At 42.6% G+C, this 22,932-nt stretch overlaps 1 protein-coding gene across 1 annotated transcript in view; it reads left to right on the top strand.

Moving 5' to 3' along the window:
* The window catches only part of rims4 (regulating synaptic membrane exocytosis 4), a 46,746-nt gene extending 24,681 nt beyond the window's left edge, over positions 1 to 22,065 (top strand). Inside the window, exons 3-6 of the mRNA XM_068722314.1 lie at positions 5,403 to 5,515; positions 7,648 to 7,749; positions 11,014 to 11,153; positions 18,169 to 22,065. Of these exons, the coding sequence (XP_068578415.1) occupies positions 5,403 to 5,515; positions 7,648 to 7,749; positions 11,014 to 11,153; positions 18,169 to 18,387 (574 nt within the window). The 3' untranslated portion in view covers positions 18,388 to 22,065. The remainder of the gene's footprint in view (positions 1 to 5,402; positions 5,516 to 7,647; positions 7,750 to 11,013; positions 11,154 to 18,168) is intronic.
* The last annotated feature ends 867 nt before the right edge of the window (positions 22,066 to 22,932 follow it).

The following is a 22,932-nucleotide window of genomic DNA, read 5'->3' as shown; positions in this document are numbered from 1 at the left end:
GTCTTCCTCTTCATCTTCCTCTTCATCTTCCTCTTCATCTTCCTCCTCGTCTTCCTCCTCGTCTTCCTCTTCATCTTCCTGCTCGTCTTCCTCCTCGTCTTCCTCTTCATGTTCCTCCTCGTCTTCCTCTTCGTCTTCCTCCTCGTCCCAGTTGGCTAAACCAGAAACACAACTCGAGCCGATCGCACACTTATTCCGGTCACAGTCATGATTGAAACTCTTGTCTCTCGGAAAACTAATTTGCAAACGCAAATATGCTTCGAAAAAGTCACAAATTATTGATACTGAATGTATCAGCAACATGTTCCCTGACGACGCTTTTCATTTGTTGTCCTAAAACAACAACATGTTAGAACTTTGTGGAAACATCTCGATTAAAGACATCTTGATGAGCTAACCCAGGGGAACATCGAGAGAGTAACCGCTCCGCTTTCTCTCCCAGCTCAACTCTCCGTTAATTCCCGGTGACCCTGTTCATGAAGAGATTATTCTTATTATTATTATTATTATGGATTATGGATGGATGAAAACCAAAAAAATAGTTCTTCTTAAACCGCTTCGGGAAGTTATAAGAACGTCTGAATAATGCTGTCGTTGCGTCATCATTTTTTTATGATCTCTTGATTCTGAGGAGCTGAGTGATAAAAACTCAAATGTGAATCTCTTCATGCGCTCTGAGCCTCGAGCTCGACTTCATCCAGAGGAAGCTGCAGCTGCAGCTAAAGTGAGCCGCAACATTTATCTAAACCGTCCTCCGGTCGGTCCGCCTGTGTTTCTGCCGTCGGCCCTTTGGCTCGGTCCGCTGATTGAAAGAGCCGCTGAGCTCCACCATGAATAAGCACTTTGTTAGCTAACGCCATCCAATCACACTTATGAGCTTATTGATTGATGGTCCGGGCAATTCAGTTCCAGGCGGAAGTGTGTGTGTGTGTGTGTGTGTGTGTGTGTGTGTGTGTGTGTGTGTGTGTAAGGACAATGAGAACATCTGTATTCAGCTCATGTGACTATATACTGTACGCACATGGGCAGAAACGACACGGTGGACGTTTTATTGGGTTTGTTCAAGTGGAATTTACTTTTTTTTTTTAATGAACTCTATGCTGAGACGCTCAGGTGAGCTCAGGTGAGCAGCGCTACAGAGTTTATGGGAACACTTACAGATTACTGGGTTGTTTTAATAAAGGCGACGTAATGCCGATGAATGACGATTTAGTGAGTCATTCATCCTCAAAAGTTCCACTGTATGTTGTTTGTTGCTCGTGGTAACGTGGTGAGTGAAGCTGGGTTTATGGTTTTAATACTTTTAAAGACCTTTACTCAACGGGACCATGAAGAATATGCATCGCACAAACGGGGAAGTGCGAATGTTAAATGTCCAGGGCTTTTATTGTGAAAGAACTGGAGGAGCTCCTTTTCCAATCAACCCGTTACGCACCACGCCATCAGGTGATGCTTTTATTTGCGGAGCGAAAAGCGCCGCAATTTCCGCAAACTGACGTTCGGTCGTTCACCTCATGAATATTCATGCATCTTTCGTGCATCAGCTGTCAGGGAGAGAAGACTCAGTTAACCCGCTTTAAAACACATTCACCTGCATTTTCTCTCCAAAAGTGGGCGTGGCCTCAGCAGGGTGGAGACTTGTCACTTTAAACTGGCTGGCAGTAAAATAAACGTGAGCATGTATTTATGTCGTGTTAATGCATGTTTATGGTGCAAAAACGGTAAAGTTGTTGCAGAGTACAGCTCTAGTGTTATTGAGGTACAGTGGACCAACTATAGCGAAAGATAAGCACAAACTTTAGGTTCCTTAGTTGACACGTGTTCTTCTTGGTCCGGTTCCTGAAGACGAGGACCGTTCACCTCCATTCTTTTTGTTCAGGTTTTGATAAAAACATAAATGCAGAACAATATAAGACCACGGACGTGTGTAACATTCGCGGCGTGTCGTCCGCCGGCAGCGCGGCGTTTCACGTTGAGCGCCACATTTCTGTGAAGCCGCCATGTAATCCCCCAGATGTGCCTCACACACACACACACACACACACACACACACACACACACACCAACGTAATCTACAGCTCAGGATTTTATCACCAAGTAATACCCACTCGGCTAATGTTGCTCCACATATTGCATGTCACACACACACACACACACACACACACACACACACACACACACACTGGATTACACCTCATTAGAATTTCTCCCTAATATCTTGATTTAATAATTCCATGTATAATTCACACACTGTGAATAGTCACAGACATGCATTGACATATATATATATATATATATATATATAACACACAGTAGCACAAACTACAGGAAAACTAATGAGCTTTCATTGACGTTAAATATGAAATAAAAGCTGCAGCGTCAGCGTTAATGACTAATCTGGGCTAAGTGGTTCTGCGTGTTAATCACATGGAGGACAGGCTGCAGCGTTGGGCCTCTCGCTCTGCAGTCGATGTTTGATGTGAGCCTTTGTGTGACTTCGTTGCAACAATCTAGTAAATATTTTAACGCTTTAACGACGACGAAAAGAAAGCTGTTTGGTGATTTAGGTCTCAGAGACTCACGCTGTAAAATCTAATACACCTCAAACGCACCGCTAAAGCACTCTCATCGGAGCGGAGATGAATAGAGACTGTAAAGTAGAGTGAAATATGAAAGTAGAGACAAGAGGGGGGGGGGTTAAAGAGAAGGGAGGAAATGAGAGGAAAGACTTAGAGAGCTGCCATGAGAAATAATAAACATACTCACCAGAGTCAAATTATGGGAACTCAATAGTCCAGAGTGTCAACATGGATGTAGAAGAACAGGAGGCAGGATCGTTGGGAAGGAGGGGCATCACTTTTTTGGGGGCGGGAACAATAAATCGGTACTTTGTGAGATCTAGACTCATCCGTATGTTTATATACGATACATTTAATAAGAACAAAACAATCGCATAGCTAAGTAACAGTTGATCATAATGAGTATAACAAGTCGCATGAAGCAACTTCAACATTTCAAATCAATGAAGCAACAGGCTACAGTTCAGTGCACAAGATTAGGTGATATGGACACAATCACTCAAACAATTTGGTATGAAAGACAATTCTTCAATTCACCAGCGAGCTCTTTGAACGACGACGTTTTACAATCAAACGCAACCTTTGGAGTAAAAAACTTTGAGCGTCTTCAGCACCGTTGCACCACGAACCGACATAGAAACAGGTGTAAGGAACCAGTTTGCTGGTTCTGGCCAATCATATTGTGCAGATTTCTTAACTTTTATTTAATTTTTCAAATATTGGATTGCTATGCCACTAACTAATGCTAATTATACCAACAAGTTATGTTAATTCCCAGAGCGGACCTGGCCCCTAAGTGGTACAGAGTAGGTGGTTGATGTGGTGATAACTTGTGGGGCTTGTTGGTTAGCTCTTTAGCGGGGAAACCCAACCATTACCATCACAACCAATAATAAATCATGATAGTTTATTGGAGAGACTTTGGTTCCCGTCTCATGACGGACTGAAAACTCTTCTGGATCAGGTATCAACGACGAGGCAGCCCGAGCAACGGAGAACACTTTGGTTGATTGTCCTCGTGGACTCCAGAGGGCCCGGGGCCAAACATGAACATAATGAATTGGCAATGGGTTTTTTTTCGACTTCTAAAAGAAACAGCTCACGTTCCCAGTCCAACTTCCTCATTCGTGGCAGTAGACCAGCCCGGTTCCAGGTTTTTTTTTGGTGGTAAATCAATTCTGCCAGTGAGTCAGAACGCCGGAAACACCGGAAACGTGTTCTCAAAGCAGCTAAATGGTATTCAGCCTTCATTGTTTCATTATCTCAACCTGTGCTTTTCCTACTGTGACAAGTCAAAATGTCCAATCAATCAATGGTAGACACACACACACACACACACCCTGAGAGTAAGTGGGCACACCTGTGTGCGGGTGGACCAGGTTTAGCAGGACGTCTGGAGCAGAAAACACAAAGCTGCTCTCAGGAAGCAACGCTCTGAATGTAAACGCAGTAATCGAGTCCTGGTGTCCTGCCATCCGGGTTCAGACGCATGTGGAGCAAACAGATGATATGCATCAGCATCAGAACATGTTAGCGGCGGATTTGTCCTTCCATTGCAAACACACACACGCACACGCACGCACGCGCACGCACACACACACACACACACACACACACACACACACACACACACACACACACACACAAATACACAGTTGAAGTATACCTGGCGCTGTGCCACCAAAGCACTCAGAGCTGATTCCTTTGCACACACACACACACAAAGTAAGGACACGGGGGGGGGGTCAAACTCTAAAGCCTGTGGGTAATTTCAGGGAGCCAATTTAAGAGTTGAACAGTACTGATCACTTCCTGTATTTTTATTTTTCCTCCAGATTGTTATTTTGTCTGGGCTGTCTTTCATCCTTTCTTTATCTCCCAGTCTCTGACTCACCATCTCTAATTTGAAGTGCCCAGTCGTGACTTTAACCAGCTCTCTCTCTCTCTCTCTCTCTCTCTCTCTCTCTCTTTCACTCTCTCTCTCTCTCTCTCTCTTTCACTCTCTCTCTCTTTCACTCTTTCACTCTCTCTTTCACTCTTTCACTCTCTCTCTCTTTCACTCTTTCTCTCTTTTTCTCTCTCTTTCACTCTCTCTTGTTCTCTCTCTCTCTCTTTCACTCTCTCTCTTTCTTTCACTCTCTCTTTCTCTCTCTCTTTCACTCTCTCTTTCACTCTTTCTCTCTCTCTTTCACTCTCTCTCTTTCACTCGTTCTCTCTCTTTCACTCTTTCTCTCTCTTTCACTCTCTCTCTTTCTCTCTCTCACGTTCTCTTTCACTCTTTCTCTCTCTCTTGTTCTCTCTCTCTCTTTCACTCTCTTTCACTCTCTCTCTCTCTCTGTCTCTCTCTCTCTTTCTTTCACGCTCTCTCTTTCACTCACTCTCTCTCTCTCTCTCTCTCTCTCTCTCTCACTTTCTCTCTTTCTCTCTCTCTTTCTCTCTTTCTCTCTCTCTCTCTCTCTCTCTCTCTTTCACGCTCTCTCTTTCACTCACTCTCTCTCTCACTTTTTCTCTTTCTCTCTCTCTTTCTCTCGTTCTCTCTCTCTCTTTCACTCTCTTTCTCTCTCTTTCACTCTCTCTCTCTCTGTCTCTCTCTCTCTCTCTCTCTTTCACGCTCTCTCTTTCACTCACTCACTCTCTCTCTCTCTCTCTCTCTCTCTCTCTCACTTTCTCTCTTTCTCTCTCTCTCTCTCTCTCTCTCTCTCTCTCTCTCTCTCTCTCTCTTTCACGCTCTCTCTTTCACTCACTCTCTCTCTCTCTCTCACTTTCTCTCTTTCTCTCTCTTTCACTCTCTCTCTCTCTCTCTCTCTCTCTCTCTCTCTGCAGCCTGAACTACAGCGGCATGTGTCTGGCATCGGACGCACAGTTCAGTGACTTCCTGGACGGGATGGGACCCGCTCAGTTTGTTGGGCGACAGACGCTGGCGACGACGTCGATGGGTGAGCGAGAGGAGAGATGATTCTTTGTCCGTTAAAAAATGTTGAGCCGCCAGAGCCTCTCAGATGGCTAAAGCGAGACAAGAAACTTAATCTTTACTTTCTTATCTCCAAGTTGAGGAAAATTATTCAGATTTGAGGGTCACAACAGCCTCTGAAACGCTACCCATAAAAACAGCTCATTTCCTCATAAAACTGAACCAAATGACTTCTGAAATCATTTCACATTGGAAAAATAGTGCCTCATAAATCAGAGCTGTTCCTTACTGCAGGTTTTTTTCTTGTCATCGTTGTTTATTCATATCCAGGCCGTATATACTGGATGTGTTATATCTTATATCTGTTCTCCACAACGTTACGTTTCCATACAACTCAACTGCATTTCTCAATAACGCTTTGACAAAAACCAAAATGCAACAAAACTATTCAATTAGTTTTGAAATAAGTATAATAAGATACATTATTTGACTTTTGGTTTTGCATGGGACAAGAACAGCGGTCTGCTGGGTGAAAGTCCTGTGTTTGTTTGTCCACAATTGACACTGATTTTTATGAGAAACGTATTTGTGATACTTTAAAAACAAACCTAATCAAATGTTTCCCTCGGAAACCTAACTCAAAGAGCAGGTTTGTCTGTATGGGAATGTTCTTTTTAGGAGGCCGGGCTGCTGACTGTTCATATCCAGGCCACCATACTGTATATACTGGAGATATATAGCATGTGCAGCCCGTCCTCCACAGCTGTGATCTACTGTAAGTGGGTCAGTTTCCTCGCTGGCAGCCAGACAGTGTCCTTGGCCCGACAACAGTGACACTGACTGGACCAGCTCCGCTCCAAACCCGCTGTCCAGTCCAACGTTATGTAATATCAGAGAACCCGGAATATAACTTGGCCGTCATCTGCCTTCTGTCGCTTTCAAAGGAATGCTTTCGTCATTTAGGGGATATATTTGGGCTGAGTACTGTCATCCGGTGTGACTTCAAGTGAGTTCGAGCGTTGCCGAAACTCATGCTTTTATTTTGGCGGTTCACAGTAAAAATAGAAAAATGAAAATGATCTCATACCGTCAACGTTACTACCGTTTATATCTGTATTTTTAATCAACACTTCCTTTTTCCGTTTCAAAATAAAAGCCCTCTAGCATCTTACTGTGGAGTCTATCCCTTCGTTATTTAACACAAGCCTTTTATTCTGAAATATTTGCGGGACTGTGTTGCGTAAAATTTGGTGATTTTCCATAAATGAATAAAGCATTTTTTATTTGTTATTATTATTTACAAATGAACACACTTCCAAACTATTTCTTTCAATTGTATCTTATGCAGCCAACGTTCCACAACCGTATTGGGTGCAAATTCAAGAGGCTCGTCTCACTGCACAACGTGGAGATGAAGAATACACAACAGTAGGAAGAACTCTGAGCTCTGAGCTCTCTGGAGAGAATACTCTGACGTCCGTGACTGGTCTCGTTGTCAGCAGTTATTGTGTTTTTGGCCGCTGCCTGTCAGAAGTCTCTACCGTCTGCTGAAAACTACTTTCACAAGACTTCACTTGTGTTCAATGCATTGATGCGTCCACATGCTGAAATGATATGCACGGGTCAGAACACAGATCTGGCGATTGTTTCTTGTATTATTGTATCTAATGAGCCTCATGCAATAAGATCTTCTCATCCCAATCCTCTCTTACCTTTCTTTCTGTGTGTTCGAGAGTCAAGGATCGCTTGTTTCGGCTGGATGAATACCACCTGTTCATGAGGCGGTCGGGACATTTAGTCATGAGCATAATAACATTTCCATATTGATCTGTTTCATTCACAAATATGTCACTAAAGAGTGAAAAAGAAGACACTTTGAGTCCTGCCGTTGGGAATCGGCTGATAAAAGATCCTGTCGTCTAAACATTTGCTAAACGTGACGACACAATAAATCATTTTGCCTTAAGTTTGTAAATTTGTTGTAAATTTGTAAATTTGTCCGTGCAAACAGACTACAAAGGGTCAGAACGAAAGAACTTTCCAAACATTCCGCTGCAGCTTTATTGAGTGTCTTGCATCTATTGGAATTGAAAAGCTAGGCACATGCTCCTCCTCCATCCTCAGTGTTAAAGTGCACCTGTGCTTCCATCCATCCAGGTGACATAGAGATTGGTCTCATGGAGAGGAACGGGGGTCTGGAGGTGGAGGTCGTCCAGGCCAGAGGACTCACCATGAAACCAGGTTCAAAGGGACCTCCAGGTATGCCGCTCTAGTCCGCTGCTAGTCTGCTGACTTGTATGTCACTTTTCCTCACGTTGTGTAAGTAGCAAATGGACGCCATTGACCAACAAAAACCTGGTCCAAAAGTCAGCGCTCACTGTTCTTTAAAGGGTCACGTTGTTCAGACAGTAAGGTCCGTACACTGGTTCGTTCATATGCAGTCAAAAGGAGCTGTAGATGGGACGGCAGGAACAGAAGGACCACAAACAAGCCTTCCTCCCCCTCACAATATGCCACAGCAACATTAATTCAGGAACCCGCATCAATGGAGTGAGCAGAATACATAACTCATCAATGTGACACAATTCCAGCTCTGTCCCTTCAAACCTTCAAAGCTTAATTCATGAAGTTGACATTTTAATTCTAAATCAACATTTGAATACTGCAAATCCCCTCGTGTCTATTTATTCAGTTTAAACTTGTTATTTCTGCACAGTTGCAGATAAAGATTAAGCTACGCTAATATGAAGAGCAGAATACTTTTTGTATCATCGGTGACGACGGAGGATTGTCCATCCAAACATTTCAAACAAATCTAGAACATTGTGAAGTCCCAATATTCAACATTTATTGAAATAAGAAAGATGTAATCATTTTCAAAACTCACAACATGTTTTTATCTGAGAAGATATTCTGCTTCAATCCACATTTGTTGGCGTTTAGCTTTTCAAAAACGACATTTTCACTGAAAACCGCTTCTCCAGTGTGACGAATCTGCCATTTCTATAGCGAGGAAATGGGAGATGACACCCTGATTATGTTAAATAATTATTAATTATTATATTATTAATTGAAAGACTAAATAAAACCACCACGCACCCAGATTAAGTGTCGTTTAAGTAGCGTGAGTGGAGTTGGACGCGTCCCAAAGTCACCTGCACCATGAGCTACAGTTTAAATACGACTGCAGATGTTCAGAGTCAAAGCATTAAAGAGACTCCTGTTCATCAAACGATTGCCATGTCTTAGAACATCAGGGTCCCACCGAACATGAACGCTCCTCTAGACAGCCAATAGCATCAACCGCTCACAAACAGAAACAGCCTGCAGCGGACGTTTGAAACCTAACGGGATACATCCTCCGAAAAAACACGGCAATTGTCCCCGACATGATATGAAAGATGCATGAGTGAAAAGGAGAAAATGTTGTTTTCGGCGTTCGGGGAGTCGATACACACGAGCAGAGGGAGGTGATCCGCTAAATAAGTAAGATCTACATTCCCCCTCTGCTGCCGCTGCAGAGAAACACAGATTCAAGTTGCTCTGACTGAAACGAGGAGCCGTGTCTCCAACAAATGCAATCAGTGCAACCCTGCTGGTCTGAGAGGTGTTTAAGAAGCCACCCAAAGCCACCCTCATCCATTCCCCAGCTCCTTAGTTACATCTGTCACATTGAAACCAATGGGTCGGTGTTTATCTAACAGACGTCTCTCTGCCATAACCATATTTATTCACGTCACCGAGGCGTTAAATAATAAAGCATGAGTGGGTCCCTGTGTTGTTTGTTCTGCTGCACATTGACAAGGACACACCAAGAAACACGGCAGGGAGGCAGGAGGAGCGACTGTTTTCAGCTTGGAAAATGTTCAATGAGGAGCGAAATCTCTCTTAATGTATTCATTTAATTCATTCATTTCTCTAAATGCTGCTTCAAACCCGTCCACACCACGTCAGGGATGTGATGAGCGATGGTGAAGACGAGCGTCGGTGATTCGCCGGTTCGTTTTCTGCACCTCGTAGACCGCGGCTCGCTCTCAAGCTCTCACGCATCGCTTCACCTGAAATAATATGTCATAATCAAAATGCACTTGGAGAGCCGCTGATATGAGCCGGCAGAGAATCAGCCGAGCACTCAGCTGATCAATCGTCCGCTTAATTAACCGGACCGGTTAACCTTTACCTCCTTCTTTTAGGAACAGGACCGGCACCGTGTCGACACGACTCCGCCGTCTCTTCTGCAGCGAGTCGGATTGTGTAACAACAAAGCATTAACTGATTGTAGCCCCCCCCCTCTGTGGTTGCATAATGTTAAACCAGCCATTGATCCTAATTGCATGAGAACAATACAGTGTCAGCAAACAAGGCAAAAACAAAAGACAGATCTGAGAGGAGGGGAAAAAAAGCCACGAGAGATAAAAGAGAAGAGACAAAGCACAAAGAAGAGTCGGAGGAGAAACGAGTGGAGAGCGATTTAGTGTGAATGAAAGGAAAACATGTAGTGAAGGAGAGAGCTGCAGAGAGGGAAGGAAATCCATAAATAAGCATAAAGACCGAGGACAACCTCGCTCCATATATGAATGTGCCAGGGTCTAATCTTTAATCTTCATCATCATCATCAGATATACATTTTTCATCTAGGCCAAGTGAATACAAAAATTGCAGTTTAAATATTGGATTGTGCAGGATGTGTCTTGGTCGTGACGATTCACCTTCTAGTGTCGGCTCAGCTCGCTCCGACAGAAGTGATTCAAAAGTACCGGGTACTGTCCACAACTTCTGCTGAATGGAAAAACAAAAAGATATTGTTTCGTCTGGTTTCCTTGCAACAAAGTGACATTAATAAATAGAAACATGAGAAAGCCAAGCTGTAGTTCTTCTTTAAAGCTGCTTCACAGTCATGTGGTTCAGTGAACACTTAAATTAAATCACAGTGTGTTTTCTGTTCATGAAAGTTTTTTCGCCTAAAAAAAATGGTCTTATTCAGCTTCCGGTTCTATTCTCTCGTGTCACTTCTGACTGCCAAAAAAACAAGATGGCGACGATTAAAATGCAACACTCAAAGCTTCAACGCCGTAGCCCACAAACCAGTGAGGGACACATTCTGTGCTGCAAGTCTTTATTTAGTCAACTTTAGTTTGGTAGTTTGTCTCAAAATCAACAGCTAGCTTATTGATGCATTTGGCTGTCACCTGGCCTTCTACTGTCTACTGCATCACAGTCTTAACACCAAACATACCAGTTCCAAATCCCGTTAGACTCAACCTCTAAAGTCTCTGAAGACTTGTTTGAGAGCAGAGCTGCTCATACAACCAGCAAGAACATGCTTGTCCAGTGATTTGCGGTTTATTCCTCTCTTTCTGTGCTCTAACTGAAGCCCATTCAACACTGTTTTTGTTTAAGCATTGGAGGACAAACGTGTCCATCGACGCTATGTTAAAAAAACAAACAAGTGATTGTGAAGAAGAACTCTGAAGAGGTTCAGCTCGAGTTCAGCTTTAACCTTTTTGTCTGCTGTGGTTTCAGCGGCCTACATCAAAGTTTACCTCCTGGAGAACGGGAGCTGCGTGGCCAAGAAGAAGACCAAGTCAGTGAGGAAGTCTCTGGATCCTCTCTACAACCAGGTCCTGGTCTTCTCTGAGAGCCCGCAGGGGAAAGTGGTGCAGGTGAGACACACCATCATGGCCCCACTGATTCACAACCAAGACAAACCAGCAAAATACAATGAAACTGGAGTCAGTGGTGCTTTAAGCTAAATGCTAACACCAGCCTGCTAACATGTGAGTAATGGCAAAGCTAACAGGCTAATGTGTAGCAGGTTGTGACCATGTTCGCCTTCTTAGTTTACAGCGTTAGCACGCTAATTAGCACAAAACACAAAATACAGCTGACGGGAATGGAATTAGCTCTGCAGGTATTACTACTGGACAAACTGATCTTTTGTTCTTACGGTGGCACTAGATGAAATGACCGGTGATCCGTAACATTGTTGCATTTCATCCCCGAGGGGGTCGTGAATGTGTGCACCAAATTTTATGGCAATCCATCCAACAGTAGAGTAAAAGTTAGGAGATCACCCAAATTGTCAAGAAACCCATAAACCTCTGTACACTCCATCTGGTAGACGTTGAGCTATTTTACTGCATGAGTGACAACTTTCAAAAGTCAGGGGATCACCAGAGTCATTAGGGTTAATCTTCTGAGCAACATTAATTTCATGGCAAGCCTCTAATAGTTAAGATATTAAAATATGAATGAAGTGGTGGATGAGCCGACGAGCCAACGTTGCCATTCATAGATGATAAAAGTGAATTCATAACCCCAGTCCCCCTGTTACTGCTTGTAACAAAATAATTTCCCCTCGCGGGATCAATAAAGTTAGTACCTATCTATCTTACCAATAACATATCAAAAGGAAGTGTTTAACCGATTGATAAACACTTGTTTGTTAGGAATTGCTCCCGGCTGTGTTTTTGTGACTGCGTAGAAGGAGGTGTAGAGGAGACGCAGCAGAAGAAGCTGAGCTTGACATTTACAGTGAGAATCTGTACTGAGGGACCAGAAGGCTGTTTGAGCTAATTCTGTTCTTTCAGCAGTGAACTGAGAGAGACGGATTACTATCTCACTTCCTTCCTTCATATTGCAGTCTTTCTCTCAAACCAACTGTCAGAAAGAATTTTTGCATTGTACATTTTTTGTAAATCCCGGGATACGTTGACTATTGATGTTCCATAAATACCGTATGTTCCATATCAGCCTCTTGTCGCACAATCAGGGTCAACACTGTTAAGTGATTGCTGAGGTGTAGACAACAAACTTCTTGGTCAAAAAGAAAAAAAAAGAAAAAAAATCATGGTTTGTGTTCAAATAGAGTAATGTAACAAGATAGCGTGGCAACGTAGCGCGGCAACGTAGCGGGGCAACGTAGCGGGGCAACGTAGCGGGGCAACGTAGCGCGGCAACGTAGCGTGGCAACGTAGCGAGGCAACGTAGCGAGACAACGTAGCATAGCGAGACAATGTATCGAGACAATGTATCGAGACAACGTAGCGAGACAACGTAGCATAGTGTAGCGAGACAACGTAGGGCGACAACCCTATATACCCTGTATGTATGGCGGGTAGAAGCTGGACACAGTGGTGTGTTTTCAGCGGAGAGGCCTTCAGCTCTGCTGCTCCTGTCGTGGTGTAATTAGCCGCTAAACGCCTCCCTCTTAATTATCCGCTGTCTGTGTCGCCGTCCTCCGACTTTCATCAAACTCGTTCACGCTGGATAATGAAAATCGCTGAAATCGGCAGCGTTTTTCAATTTGTCAATTCCTGATTTACCAGAAGCAAATTGCCAAATGCCTCCACTCTGGAGATTCATTCAGAATCCTTCATCAACTCACTCCATGACTGACTGATGTGAGCACATGCTTTTATACATGTTAATTTAAATGTATTGTCTTTAAATGTGAAGGACTCATGGTGCAGGTTTTTCAGAATTGTCGGTGCATGACAACAATACGCACAGATTCTCACTACAAACTCTACAAAACCGATGCTGCATCAGCTGGCCACACACTCAAAAAGGCAAAAAGGACTATAGATAACAGCCATAGCCCAACAAATGCAAACACTTAATCACACTTGCAAACACTGCTGCAATGGAAGATCATGTATCAGGTGGAATATCTGCAAGCTATACATGTTCTGGGACTTCACTTCCAATGCACATCAGCCGTGTTCTTGCTTATATATCTTTATGTATTTTGCAGTGTGTTTAGTGTGATGAATGGACTTTAATTATAAACATTTGACGTGTGAGTTATTGGATATGTGAAATGTAAAAGTCAGCAAAGTAAGCGCAGAAAAAAAGAGCAACATATCGGACGTAAACGGCTCGTAGAAGGTGGAGGCGGTAGTACTTTGCAGTCAAGTCAGTGTGACTTTTGGGTTTTTTAAAAGTCCTTTTTTTCTTGATATTCTGTCTATAACGAGCAACTCGCATGCCGTTGGGCCAGGTGTGTGTGTGTGTGTGTGTGTGTGTGTGTGTGTGTGTGTGTGTGTGTGAACAGAGGTGAGGTCAGTGGGTTTTGAAGGTTGCAGGTTTGAACCTCGTTGTGTTTCAGCCGCAGCCTACAGCTGCTCAGCTGCTGTCAACGAGCAATTAGTCTCTAAGCGCCTCCTTTCTAATTATTGGCTGTCCGTCGTTCTCCTCTCCTCCGCTCTGCACTCTCTGCCACCATCCCCCGATCATCTCATTTTTCTTTCTCTCTCATCTCATCCTCTCTGACGACTGGCATGCAATCTTTCATTGGCACCGACCAGCAGTCACCGAGGACACCGCTGAAAGTGGAGAAATGCTTCATTCTTAAACAAATCGCCTTTTCAGGGGCTTGATGTGAAAAGTTGGCAAAATGAAGCCCCTCGTTGATGTTTCACCGACATGCATGAAATTTAGTAGGCAGGTATAACATGTGGAGACGCACCAAAAAGCCTCTTGGCGTTATACCCCAAAACCAACAAGAAGCCAGCCATTTTGAATTTATTGTGCCATTTTTGCCCATTTTTAACCTTTTACAGGCGCTGTACTTTAACCAACTCCTACAGATTTAGTCCGATTCGGATTTGGTCAAAACAATCTCGTGACCTTTGTGATCACAATGTATCAAAAGTTTGCATTTAAACGCTATATTTTTTCTGTGGCATAAAAAAAAAGCGCCATTTGGCATAAAACAGGAAGTTGTTGTAACTGCAACATACTTTGTCCAATCCGCTGCAAGTTTCTTGAGCAAAAGGTTCAGTCCTTATGACATTCACATGCTTCATAGGCTCCTAGCCCCACCCCCTAAACCCTCTTCCATGACTCATGAACCGCCATTATTCCCTGACACATGGGAAGGTGCAAGAGTCCAGTTCATCTCTGCTTGCAGCTTTAGTTTAGTTTTACTGTCTATATGCTAGTGTGTGTTTGGTTTGTGTTGTTGTTTTTCTGCAGTTAGTGCAAGTTGAATGTCAGCTTATCCTGGTTTCTGTGAAGTGTATTTAGATGCTAAAGATCCCTATCAGGTTGTCATTTAAACATGCACTGTTATCTTTCTCTCAGAGGTTATTTATATAGGTAATAACCAGTGTTGCAAAATGAAGCAAATGCCAGGAGATCAGAGTTTAAACAATAAATGTCAACTAAGAATAGGAAAAATAATAACAGCTCATAATATTTACAATATTTCCCTCAGCGTGTGACAGCAGTTGATATATTTTTCAGCTAATGCTGCTTTTTTATTCTCTGTTTTATTATCAGAGCCGGTAGAAGCAGCAAATCCAGGGTTTATCACACTTATCTCTCTCTTTCCCATCGTTATTTATTATTCTGTCTTTTCTTATTTTTCTAGTTTGTGGTGTCAAAACTGAGTGGCTCAGATAGAGATATGCAGAGCATCTGATTTAATACTTTACGGCTCAGTCACACCGGCAAATTATAACAGCAACATTTATCAACCTATTGAAATGTAATAGATTCACTCCCCAAAATGAGGTGAATCTGTGCTGGGTTTAGTATGTTCAGCCTGTTGAACTTCTTGTATTTTGACCGACTGCAAACTATCTTGACATCTGTGTCTGTGTTGCTCCACACAGAAGAAGTCATTGCATCTCAAAGCTTCCAGCATCAGCTCCTCTACTGTACATACTGTACATGTATGTATTTATTACGTGGTAACTGAAGCAAAGTATGCAGACACTTGTGACATTACACCTGTGATTGTTGAACAAATCTTTACAAAACCATGCACATTCATCTGCTGCCAAAACATGGAGCCAAACAAAGTCATCAGTCATCTGATAGCAATGTGCTTTCCTACGCTGTGACAAGAGTGTGTGGACGAAGCATTAAGTTGTTCAATTGTACTCATTTACGCTCCGCACCGTTACTTGTTTTGGTCGTTGCTGTAAAACCAGTGAGTCTATTCTACTACTCTTAATGTAATCCTATGCTCTTCATTAGAACTAAGGTATTAAACACAGAAAAAACAGCCTCAGATCAGGCGGCAACCTCCAGTTCTGCAGAGTGAAGTCGATGCGGAAGTGTCTAAAAAAAATGCATTCTCTCTAGTGTCCACCAGGGGGCGACTCCTCTGGTTGTATAGAAGTCTAGTCTAAAATGACTCTACTTCTCTCTAGTGTCCAGCAGGGGGCGACTCCTCTGGTTGTATAGAAGTCTAGTCTAAAATGACTCTACTTCTCTCTTGATTTATTCCCTCAGTAAACATTGTAAACATGAGTTTATGGTCTCAATCTCTAGTTTACAGTCTTCTTCAATACAGCATGATGTTCATTTAGTACATTATGGAACATTTAGAGTCAAACAGACCATAAAGAGGAGATGATTTAGGGGCGGGGCTACATGCTGATTGACAGGTCTACAACACAGCGGCAGTGATATCGCAGAGCTCGAGGCTTCATAACATCAGTCCACAAACCAATGGGTGACATCACGACCACTTATTATATACAGTCTATGCCCCAGACCAAAAGTTGACTAAAGTACTTTTGAGCATACTGTGTATTTTAACAGTATCTCCAAATGAGTTAGCTGTCCTACTTTCTGCTGTTTCAGAGCTTTTATTCTTCCTTTCAATTCAAGTTCATCCATCGTCTCTATCTACTCATCCTCACTTCAATGCAACCTGTTTGTTAAATCCCTTTTTGTCTTTCCATCAGCACCTGCAGTGAGGGTTTGTGTGTTAGTTCCTCTTCCTAGAAAGTGGACCAGGAGAGGATCTAGGACTCTGTGTTTTTCATCGTCCATACTAAAACACTCAGTTTCTGTTGTTCTTCTTCTCACGATGTCTCTCTCTCTCTCTCTCTCCTAAGTTGAAATGGTTGCGGTCAGGACCTTGTTTGGAGAGCTGATCGCGGCGCAGACAGAAAGAGATATAGATTATCCTTCTTTGAAGATGGAGGGAATAGATTGAAGCAGATTTGGCCTCCGAGTCTCTGTGGAAATCACGCTCACACACTCCCAAAACCAATTGGTATGCGGGCTCGGACACACGAGGCGGCCGCACGATTGGACGCACGCACCGACGGGTATTGATTATTTCGTCCGTTGCTTGACAAGACGCGGGGCCGTCTGAGATGAGCCCTGATGTTATCGGGTCGTCAGGAGACAGAGGACACCTAACGTCCAAACACACAAACACACACACACACACACACACACACACACACACACACACACACACACACACAGGTTTCTAAACACATGCCGCCATCATCTCCCTCACACACACTGTCTCTCTCCAGTTACTCTAATTGAAACCTCAGCCTGCTGCTGTAACACAGAGAGAAACCGTCAAGAGACAGTATTGCCTCGGAACAGATTTCCAAACCATCTGTATAAATGCTAATTAACCCCCGCCCTCTTAACCTTATCGCTTTGTCAATTAATCTCTCTCGACCTCCTTCACCCCCAGGATGCTTAATGTGCACGAATCAAAGGCCTCTGAAGCCATGTTTAGGCCCTTAATCGCTGGAAATAAATTGATTTCTTCGTCTTCTTCTGAAACACTGAAGGGGAACATGAAGTACAGTTTTTACCTGGAGACAAAACTTTGCTGATGATTACCTTCTATTTATGACAAAATGTTCTGAGTATTATAGACAAAGTACAACATTGGTTGGTAAGAAAGCGTTTTCTCTTGAATGCAGTGAATTCAGTTTTGAGTCTTTCTCTCTGCTGTTGGTCTGCCGACAAAGGCAACATTTATACTCTGCCACATGGATAACTGCAATCCAACACAAAAAGCGGGCAGATTGCACACAACTGCAAAACTACATGGGCGTGTTTCAATTCAATTCAATTCAATTTATTTTTGTACAAACCAAAATCACAAATTACAAATTTGCCTCAGAGGGCTTTACAATCTGCACACATACGACATCCTCTGACCCAGGACCCTCACATCGGAACAGGAAAAACTCCCCAAAAACCCTCTTTAACAGGGAGAAAAGAGGGATCTCGGTATAGTGTTAACGTCCAGGTAGCATTTGGGTTTCTTGGTAAACCACAGCATGTTTGTTAGGCGTTGTAAGTAGAATATTCAATCATATCAGTGATTATTTTTGTAGCACACTTTGTGTACAAGCAGACGATTTTGACATCTGTTCTCGTTTTTTGAATTAAACATGAAAGAAAGTGCACCTATTACGCTTTCATTATTATTTAAAATAACTCTACTTCGGCACGAAACCAAGCGAAAAATTAAGCCAACGCGGGAGTGCCAAAAAAACTGCAGTTCCTCAAATGGCTCCAAAAGTGAGTCAATCCCTGTACACCCCCTGTTAAATAAACATGTCGACAGTCTGGTACAGAAAACGTGTTGTTCTCTGTAGCAAATTTAGTTTTTCATAAGAAGAAACTGTACAGAAGGTACATTTATTCCAACCATTTATGATACATCAAGACCTAAAGTTCAAGGTGGGTGTGGTCTCAGGTCGCTAGTCGTCTGTTTGTTCTGCTGCTGTTTATTTGTAGAGTTAGGCTGCCCGAAACCACCCACTTTGAGCTTCATACGTCACAAAGATTACGTACATATTTGATCCAGTCTATACACAAATCTCCAAATGCTAATGGTAACATCTTATCTCTTGGTAAAATTGTATGAATATATAATTGTTCATGTCTCTTCCGTAGGTGATCGTTTGGGGCAACTACGGACGAATGGACCGCAAATGCTTCATGGGCGTAGCGCGAATCCTATTGGAGGAGCTGGACCTCAGCACGATGGTGATTGGCTGGTACAAGCTCTTCCCTACCTCCTCCATGGTGGACCCGACGATGGCGCCGCTCATCCGCCACTCCTCCCAGATGTCCCTGGAGAGCACCATCGGGCCCTGCTGTGAGCGATCCTAAGACTCAAGAAAAAGAAATGTCAAGTTTTTGTTGTTGGGACAAAGATTCCACTGCTGTCTCAACCAAATCCGAAGACACATTTTTTTTATGTAGCCTGTAGCCCTGCGCCTGGGTCAGCCGGGTGGTACGTAGGTGTTAAGTATCTTACTCAAGGGCACTTGGACCGGTCCGACCACACTTGGGAATGAATCACTTCCCTGATTGGGAAATGACTTTACCACCTAGTAGGTCATTTTGGCACTCACTGGAAATACACCGTTATTCTTTTGATATAGTATCAGACCGTTTTCCCCAAGACTCACGGGAAGCACATGTTCTTTTGTTGTTGCAAACTGACCGCCCCTCAGACTCACAGGAACATGTTGCTCTCTTCAGATCTCTTTGATGAGGAAACAAAAACCTACTTAATGAGGATACTTCAAAGGAGGGCTCGGTTTGCCGACATCGATTGCGTCCTATTGGGACCGCAACACGCCGCGGCGCTCGGCTTCGCTTCAGCTACGCGCCTTCACGAGCCTACAAGCTCGATTCTCATTCCCAGGACTGCTCGTTGTCTTTCTGCATCCTCAATAAGGGGGCTTGGGCGGCTCCTGAGTGTTATCTGTGTTTCTGTCCAGAGCCCGAAAGTGAGACTGCCCTCAGACGGTTTGAGATGTCGGCCTTCCATTTAGCAGGAGCATGAATGGATCAGCAGGACTACAGAAGACTTTTAAAAAAGAATTATATATGTAGCTTTATAGCTATATATAGCTCATTTGTTGTAACTAACCAAGACATCTTGGTTTCAAAACACTGACTGGAGCTGGTTTTGGTTCTTTTGTGTCACACATTTGGCCCTTCAATGTTCAGTCCATTTGGTACTATGTGTTTGCAAGTGGCGGCATGAATGAAAGCCCCTTACATCCTCTGGAAGGATCTAGATCTCTACTTGATCTTGGGGATCCGGAGTACTGCTGGGTTTCTGCGCCAGGTGTTAATTGGTCCCTGATTGGATTTAAGTGGTTTAAAAGAAGAACTAGCAGGTTCTGAGTTCCCGACAACCCAAGAGCCTGTATGATTTCATTACAATGATTTCATTTTTGCCATCTCTCTTGGATGGCACTTTATTTAATGAAAGTTGTGTTTGGTTGGACGGAAAACATGTAGTCTTGTGGGTTTTTGGAAAAAAAAAGTGATCCACGCAAGACCCCATTTCACTTGGTTGTTTTTTGAACTGCGTCTAAATAGAGATTTTCGGCTGTAAAGTCGCAGAAGAACCATCCAACAGTTTGAAATCTGATTATCTGACTTCAGGAGGTAATTACTTTTAAGCCAGATGTGATAAAAGTATTTTTTGTGTGTCAATCAAAACCCGCCTTGGTGCATGACTCAATGCCACGTTGAAGACACAGATATCGAGTGTCCCAGCCAAACTTAATTGGATTTTATGCATGCGATATATCGCAGTGGACCCCAATTAGAATTCTAAGCGGCTAACCTTGGCTGCATGCTAGGATCAAATGCAGTGAGGTTAAACCTTATCAGGAAACAACTGGCATCAAACAGCCAGGTGTGAACGGGGTCTGAAATGTGGAGGGTGTTTTGTCCTCATTCGGTTCAATTCCGTTCTACATTGTTCTAAATTTTCGGGGCAGATGTTGTACCTGTGTTGTCGCACTGAGACAGACGTTTCCAAAAGCATTGAGGACAGTAGCCTGGCTGACAGTGTCGGGCTGAAAACTCGCTGTTCATCCCGGTTTAATTGGAGTTCGGTATGCTCTTTAGCTAATAGTCTACAAGTCGATTTTTAAGATTCCTCCTCTCTTTTTAAAGAACAATTGTCTAATAACAGTTTGTACTGTGCCAATTTCTACCAGCAAGTGTCTTCTTCCTCTTCCTCACCTATCTTGCGGCATAGAGCTATCGTGAGGGAGGAACAGGAACATCTGACGGCGGCATTCAGAGCTGTGCAGAGGAGCATCCCTTCCATTCTAAATTACTGCCCTAATCCACAGACCGCCGAGGCACCTGGTGATTAGCCGTGCGACGAGGAAACGGAAAAGAGAGAGGAAGAGAGGGAGGAAAAGGAAAAGAGAGAGGAAGGAAGCATGAAATGTACTTTGCATCGTCCAAACAAAAGATCTGTCTGGACCCACGTCAGGTTTTACAGATTTAAAAGAAAAGAACGGACACAAAAATAGGATGAATTTAAAGGGAACACAATGTGCACACTGTAGAGAAAACCATAGTTTATTGAATAACAAAAGTATATGTATTTCATTTGGGCACTTTATGATTCTTAATTTCTTTTCTTGTGTGTAAATATTATGGTTGTTAGTGTCTTTTGGAGTGAGCCAAAGTGAATCTATAATAACTTAGTTGATTAATGTTAAATCTGTGAGGGAGGGGAGGGGGTATCCTCGCTAGTTACCTTAAGATTGTAGCATTAGCTGGTAGCATCCGCATGACTGATTAAAACTTCTAATTAATTAGCATCCTACTTGATAAGACTAAGCATGAGCTACAGAGGAAGCGGAGAAATGAAACACAGTACGTCGGGTTGAGACCCGACATTAATTGAGGAATACGTTCATATGTAGCATTCAGATTCAGAGTCTACTGTTTCCTTTCACGGACAATAACAAGTAAAAATGTTTTGTTTTTCTTAACTTTGAAAGCAAGTTTTCAGAACAAAATTTCTCCTCTACTAATCAACTAATATTTTAATGAAACCACAAAACAAATTGGAGTGTTTTTACTCTCTAAAAAAATAACTTTTGCAAAAGTGGCGTCTGTTTTTGCCAGTAGCAGTGTTGCAGGGATATTAATACTGTATTTATTTCCAAACAAATCAGCTACGTTCTGAAAAGCAATAAAAGAAACATCCGGGCATTGCTGTTTTTTTTCAGTTGACACGCTTAGCCGGTGATTTTCACCGCAGTCAGATTCATCAATTATTATGTTTGACGATTTAAGTGTTTTGTATGTAAAACATATGCGATTCCGATACACGTTTACTGTCATAAAGCTTGTCGACGGGAGTACACAGGATGCTTATGATTTAAAGGGGACATGTCATGCTGGTTTTTAGGTTCAAACTTTTATTTTGGGTTTCTACTAGAACATGTTTACATGTTTTAATGTTCACAAAACAAGTTTTTTTTTCTCATACTGTCTGTCTGAATTCACCGTTATCATCCGCTGTCTGAAATGCTTTGTTTTAGCGCCTGTCTCTTTAAGAGCCCCCTCCCTTAAATAGCCCAGCCTGCTCTGATTGGCCATAAGATGGGGAGCCAACATCTTCATGGCTTGTTGAATAACATGTTTTCTGATCCAGGCAGCCCACAACCAAGTTGACTGGCTTGTCTTAGTTCACGGTTGTGAGTCTTTCGTGGTATGTCCCCTTTAAAACGCCTTGAAAACAGCTCGAAGATTCTGAATGCAGGAGTCACAAACCACTCAAACCCGGCACATTCAGGGTTTATTCCAGGAGGATTTTCATGTAGTCTCTAAATAATCTCTTTCAAACTCAGAAGGAGCTGAATTGTAATACCTCATGTAACATTATAAGTTCTGATTTGAAAAATGCGGGATCATTTTTCACAACCTAAAATTGAATATCATGGAGTTTAATCAATGACTGCCTGGCAGTTAGAACAAAAGGGGAGTGTTTTTAGAAAAGTTGTATACATCAAATATATACGTATATATATATATATATATATATATATATATATATATATATATATATATATATATATATTTAAAATCAATTGACTCCTCTGTCTGTGACCCAAGGAATGTGTTTTTGTCAGAGTTCTTTTGTGCCAAACGTTAAACTTATATTGAGGGCTGATTCCCCGATTAAGGACCAATGAAAGAGGAAAGTTTACACTTCGATTTTCTATCAGCAGCCCACAAGCAGAGTGCATTCTGTTCAGAGGAAGATCTCTGTGGCTGAAACAAACTATTATTGCATGATAATGATTTCATTGATGATACATCACGGAGGCAAAGTCAGAAAATGTAAAGCTGCAGCTGTAACCGTCATAGAAGTTCCCCATTTATCTACATCTAACCTGTAGAACATCAGTGAGCAGATTCTTTACAAACCATTAAACCACGTTAACGTTCCTCTCCAGGGTGGAGCGGCAGATCTGGTTGTTTTTATTCTATGATGGCTACAGCTGCAAGAAAACGCTCTGCTCTAATTGTTTGGGAGCGAGATGAAATATATGCCCACATTCCCAGCAGGCTTAAGAGGAATTAATGTTTGTTTATTAAAAATTGATTGTGTAATTTTCGCTCATCAAAAGCTTCTTGTTCACCCGTCTGAGTCTGTTTGTGACGTTTTGTAACTTTTGAAGGCAAACGAATGAGCTAATAGATGTTGTCGTCGGCATATTCAGCACCAAAAGAAATGTACGTTTTTGTTTGCATTCACCCGTGTTCTGATTGTGTCTGCCACGCGGATGTTAATTATGTACTACTATCAATTGTAATGTAAATAGAGGCCTTAAACACACCGATGTACATTTTGTCAGGGCTAAGGACTAAGAATTGTCA

This window comes from Cebidichthys violaceus, unplaced genomic scaffold (genome assembly GCF_023349555.1).
Source record: "Cebidichthys violaceus isolate CVI_PGR_0920_01 unplaced genomic scaffold, fCebVio1.0.p SCAF_29, whole genome shotgun sequence".
Classification (NCBI taxonomy): Eukaryota; Metazoa; Chordata; class Actinopteri; order Perciformes; family Stichaeidae; genus Cebidichthys; species Cebidichthys violaceus.
The sequence above is the reverse complement of the archived record's forward strand: the minus strand, read 5'-3'. Positions and strand labels throughout refer to the sequence as shown.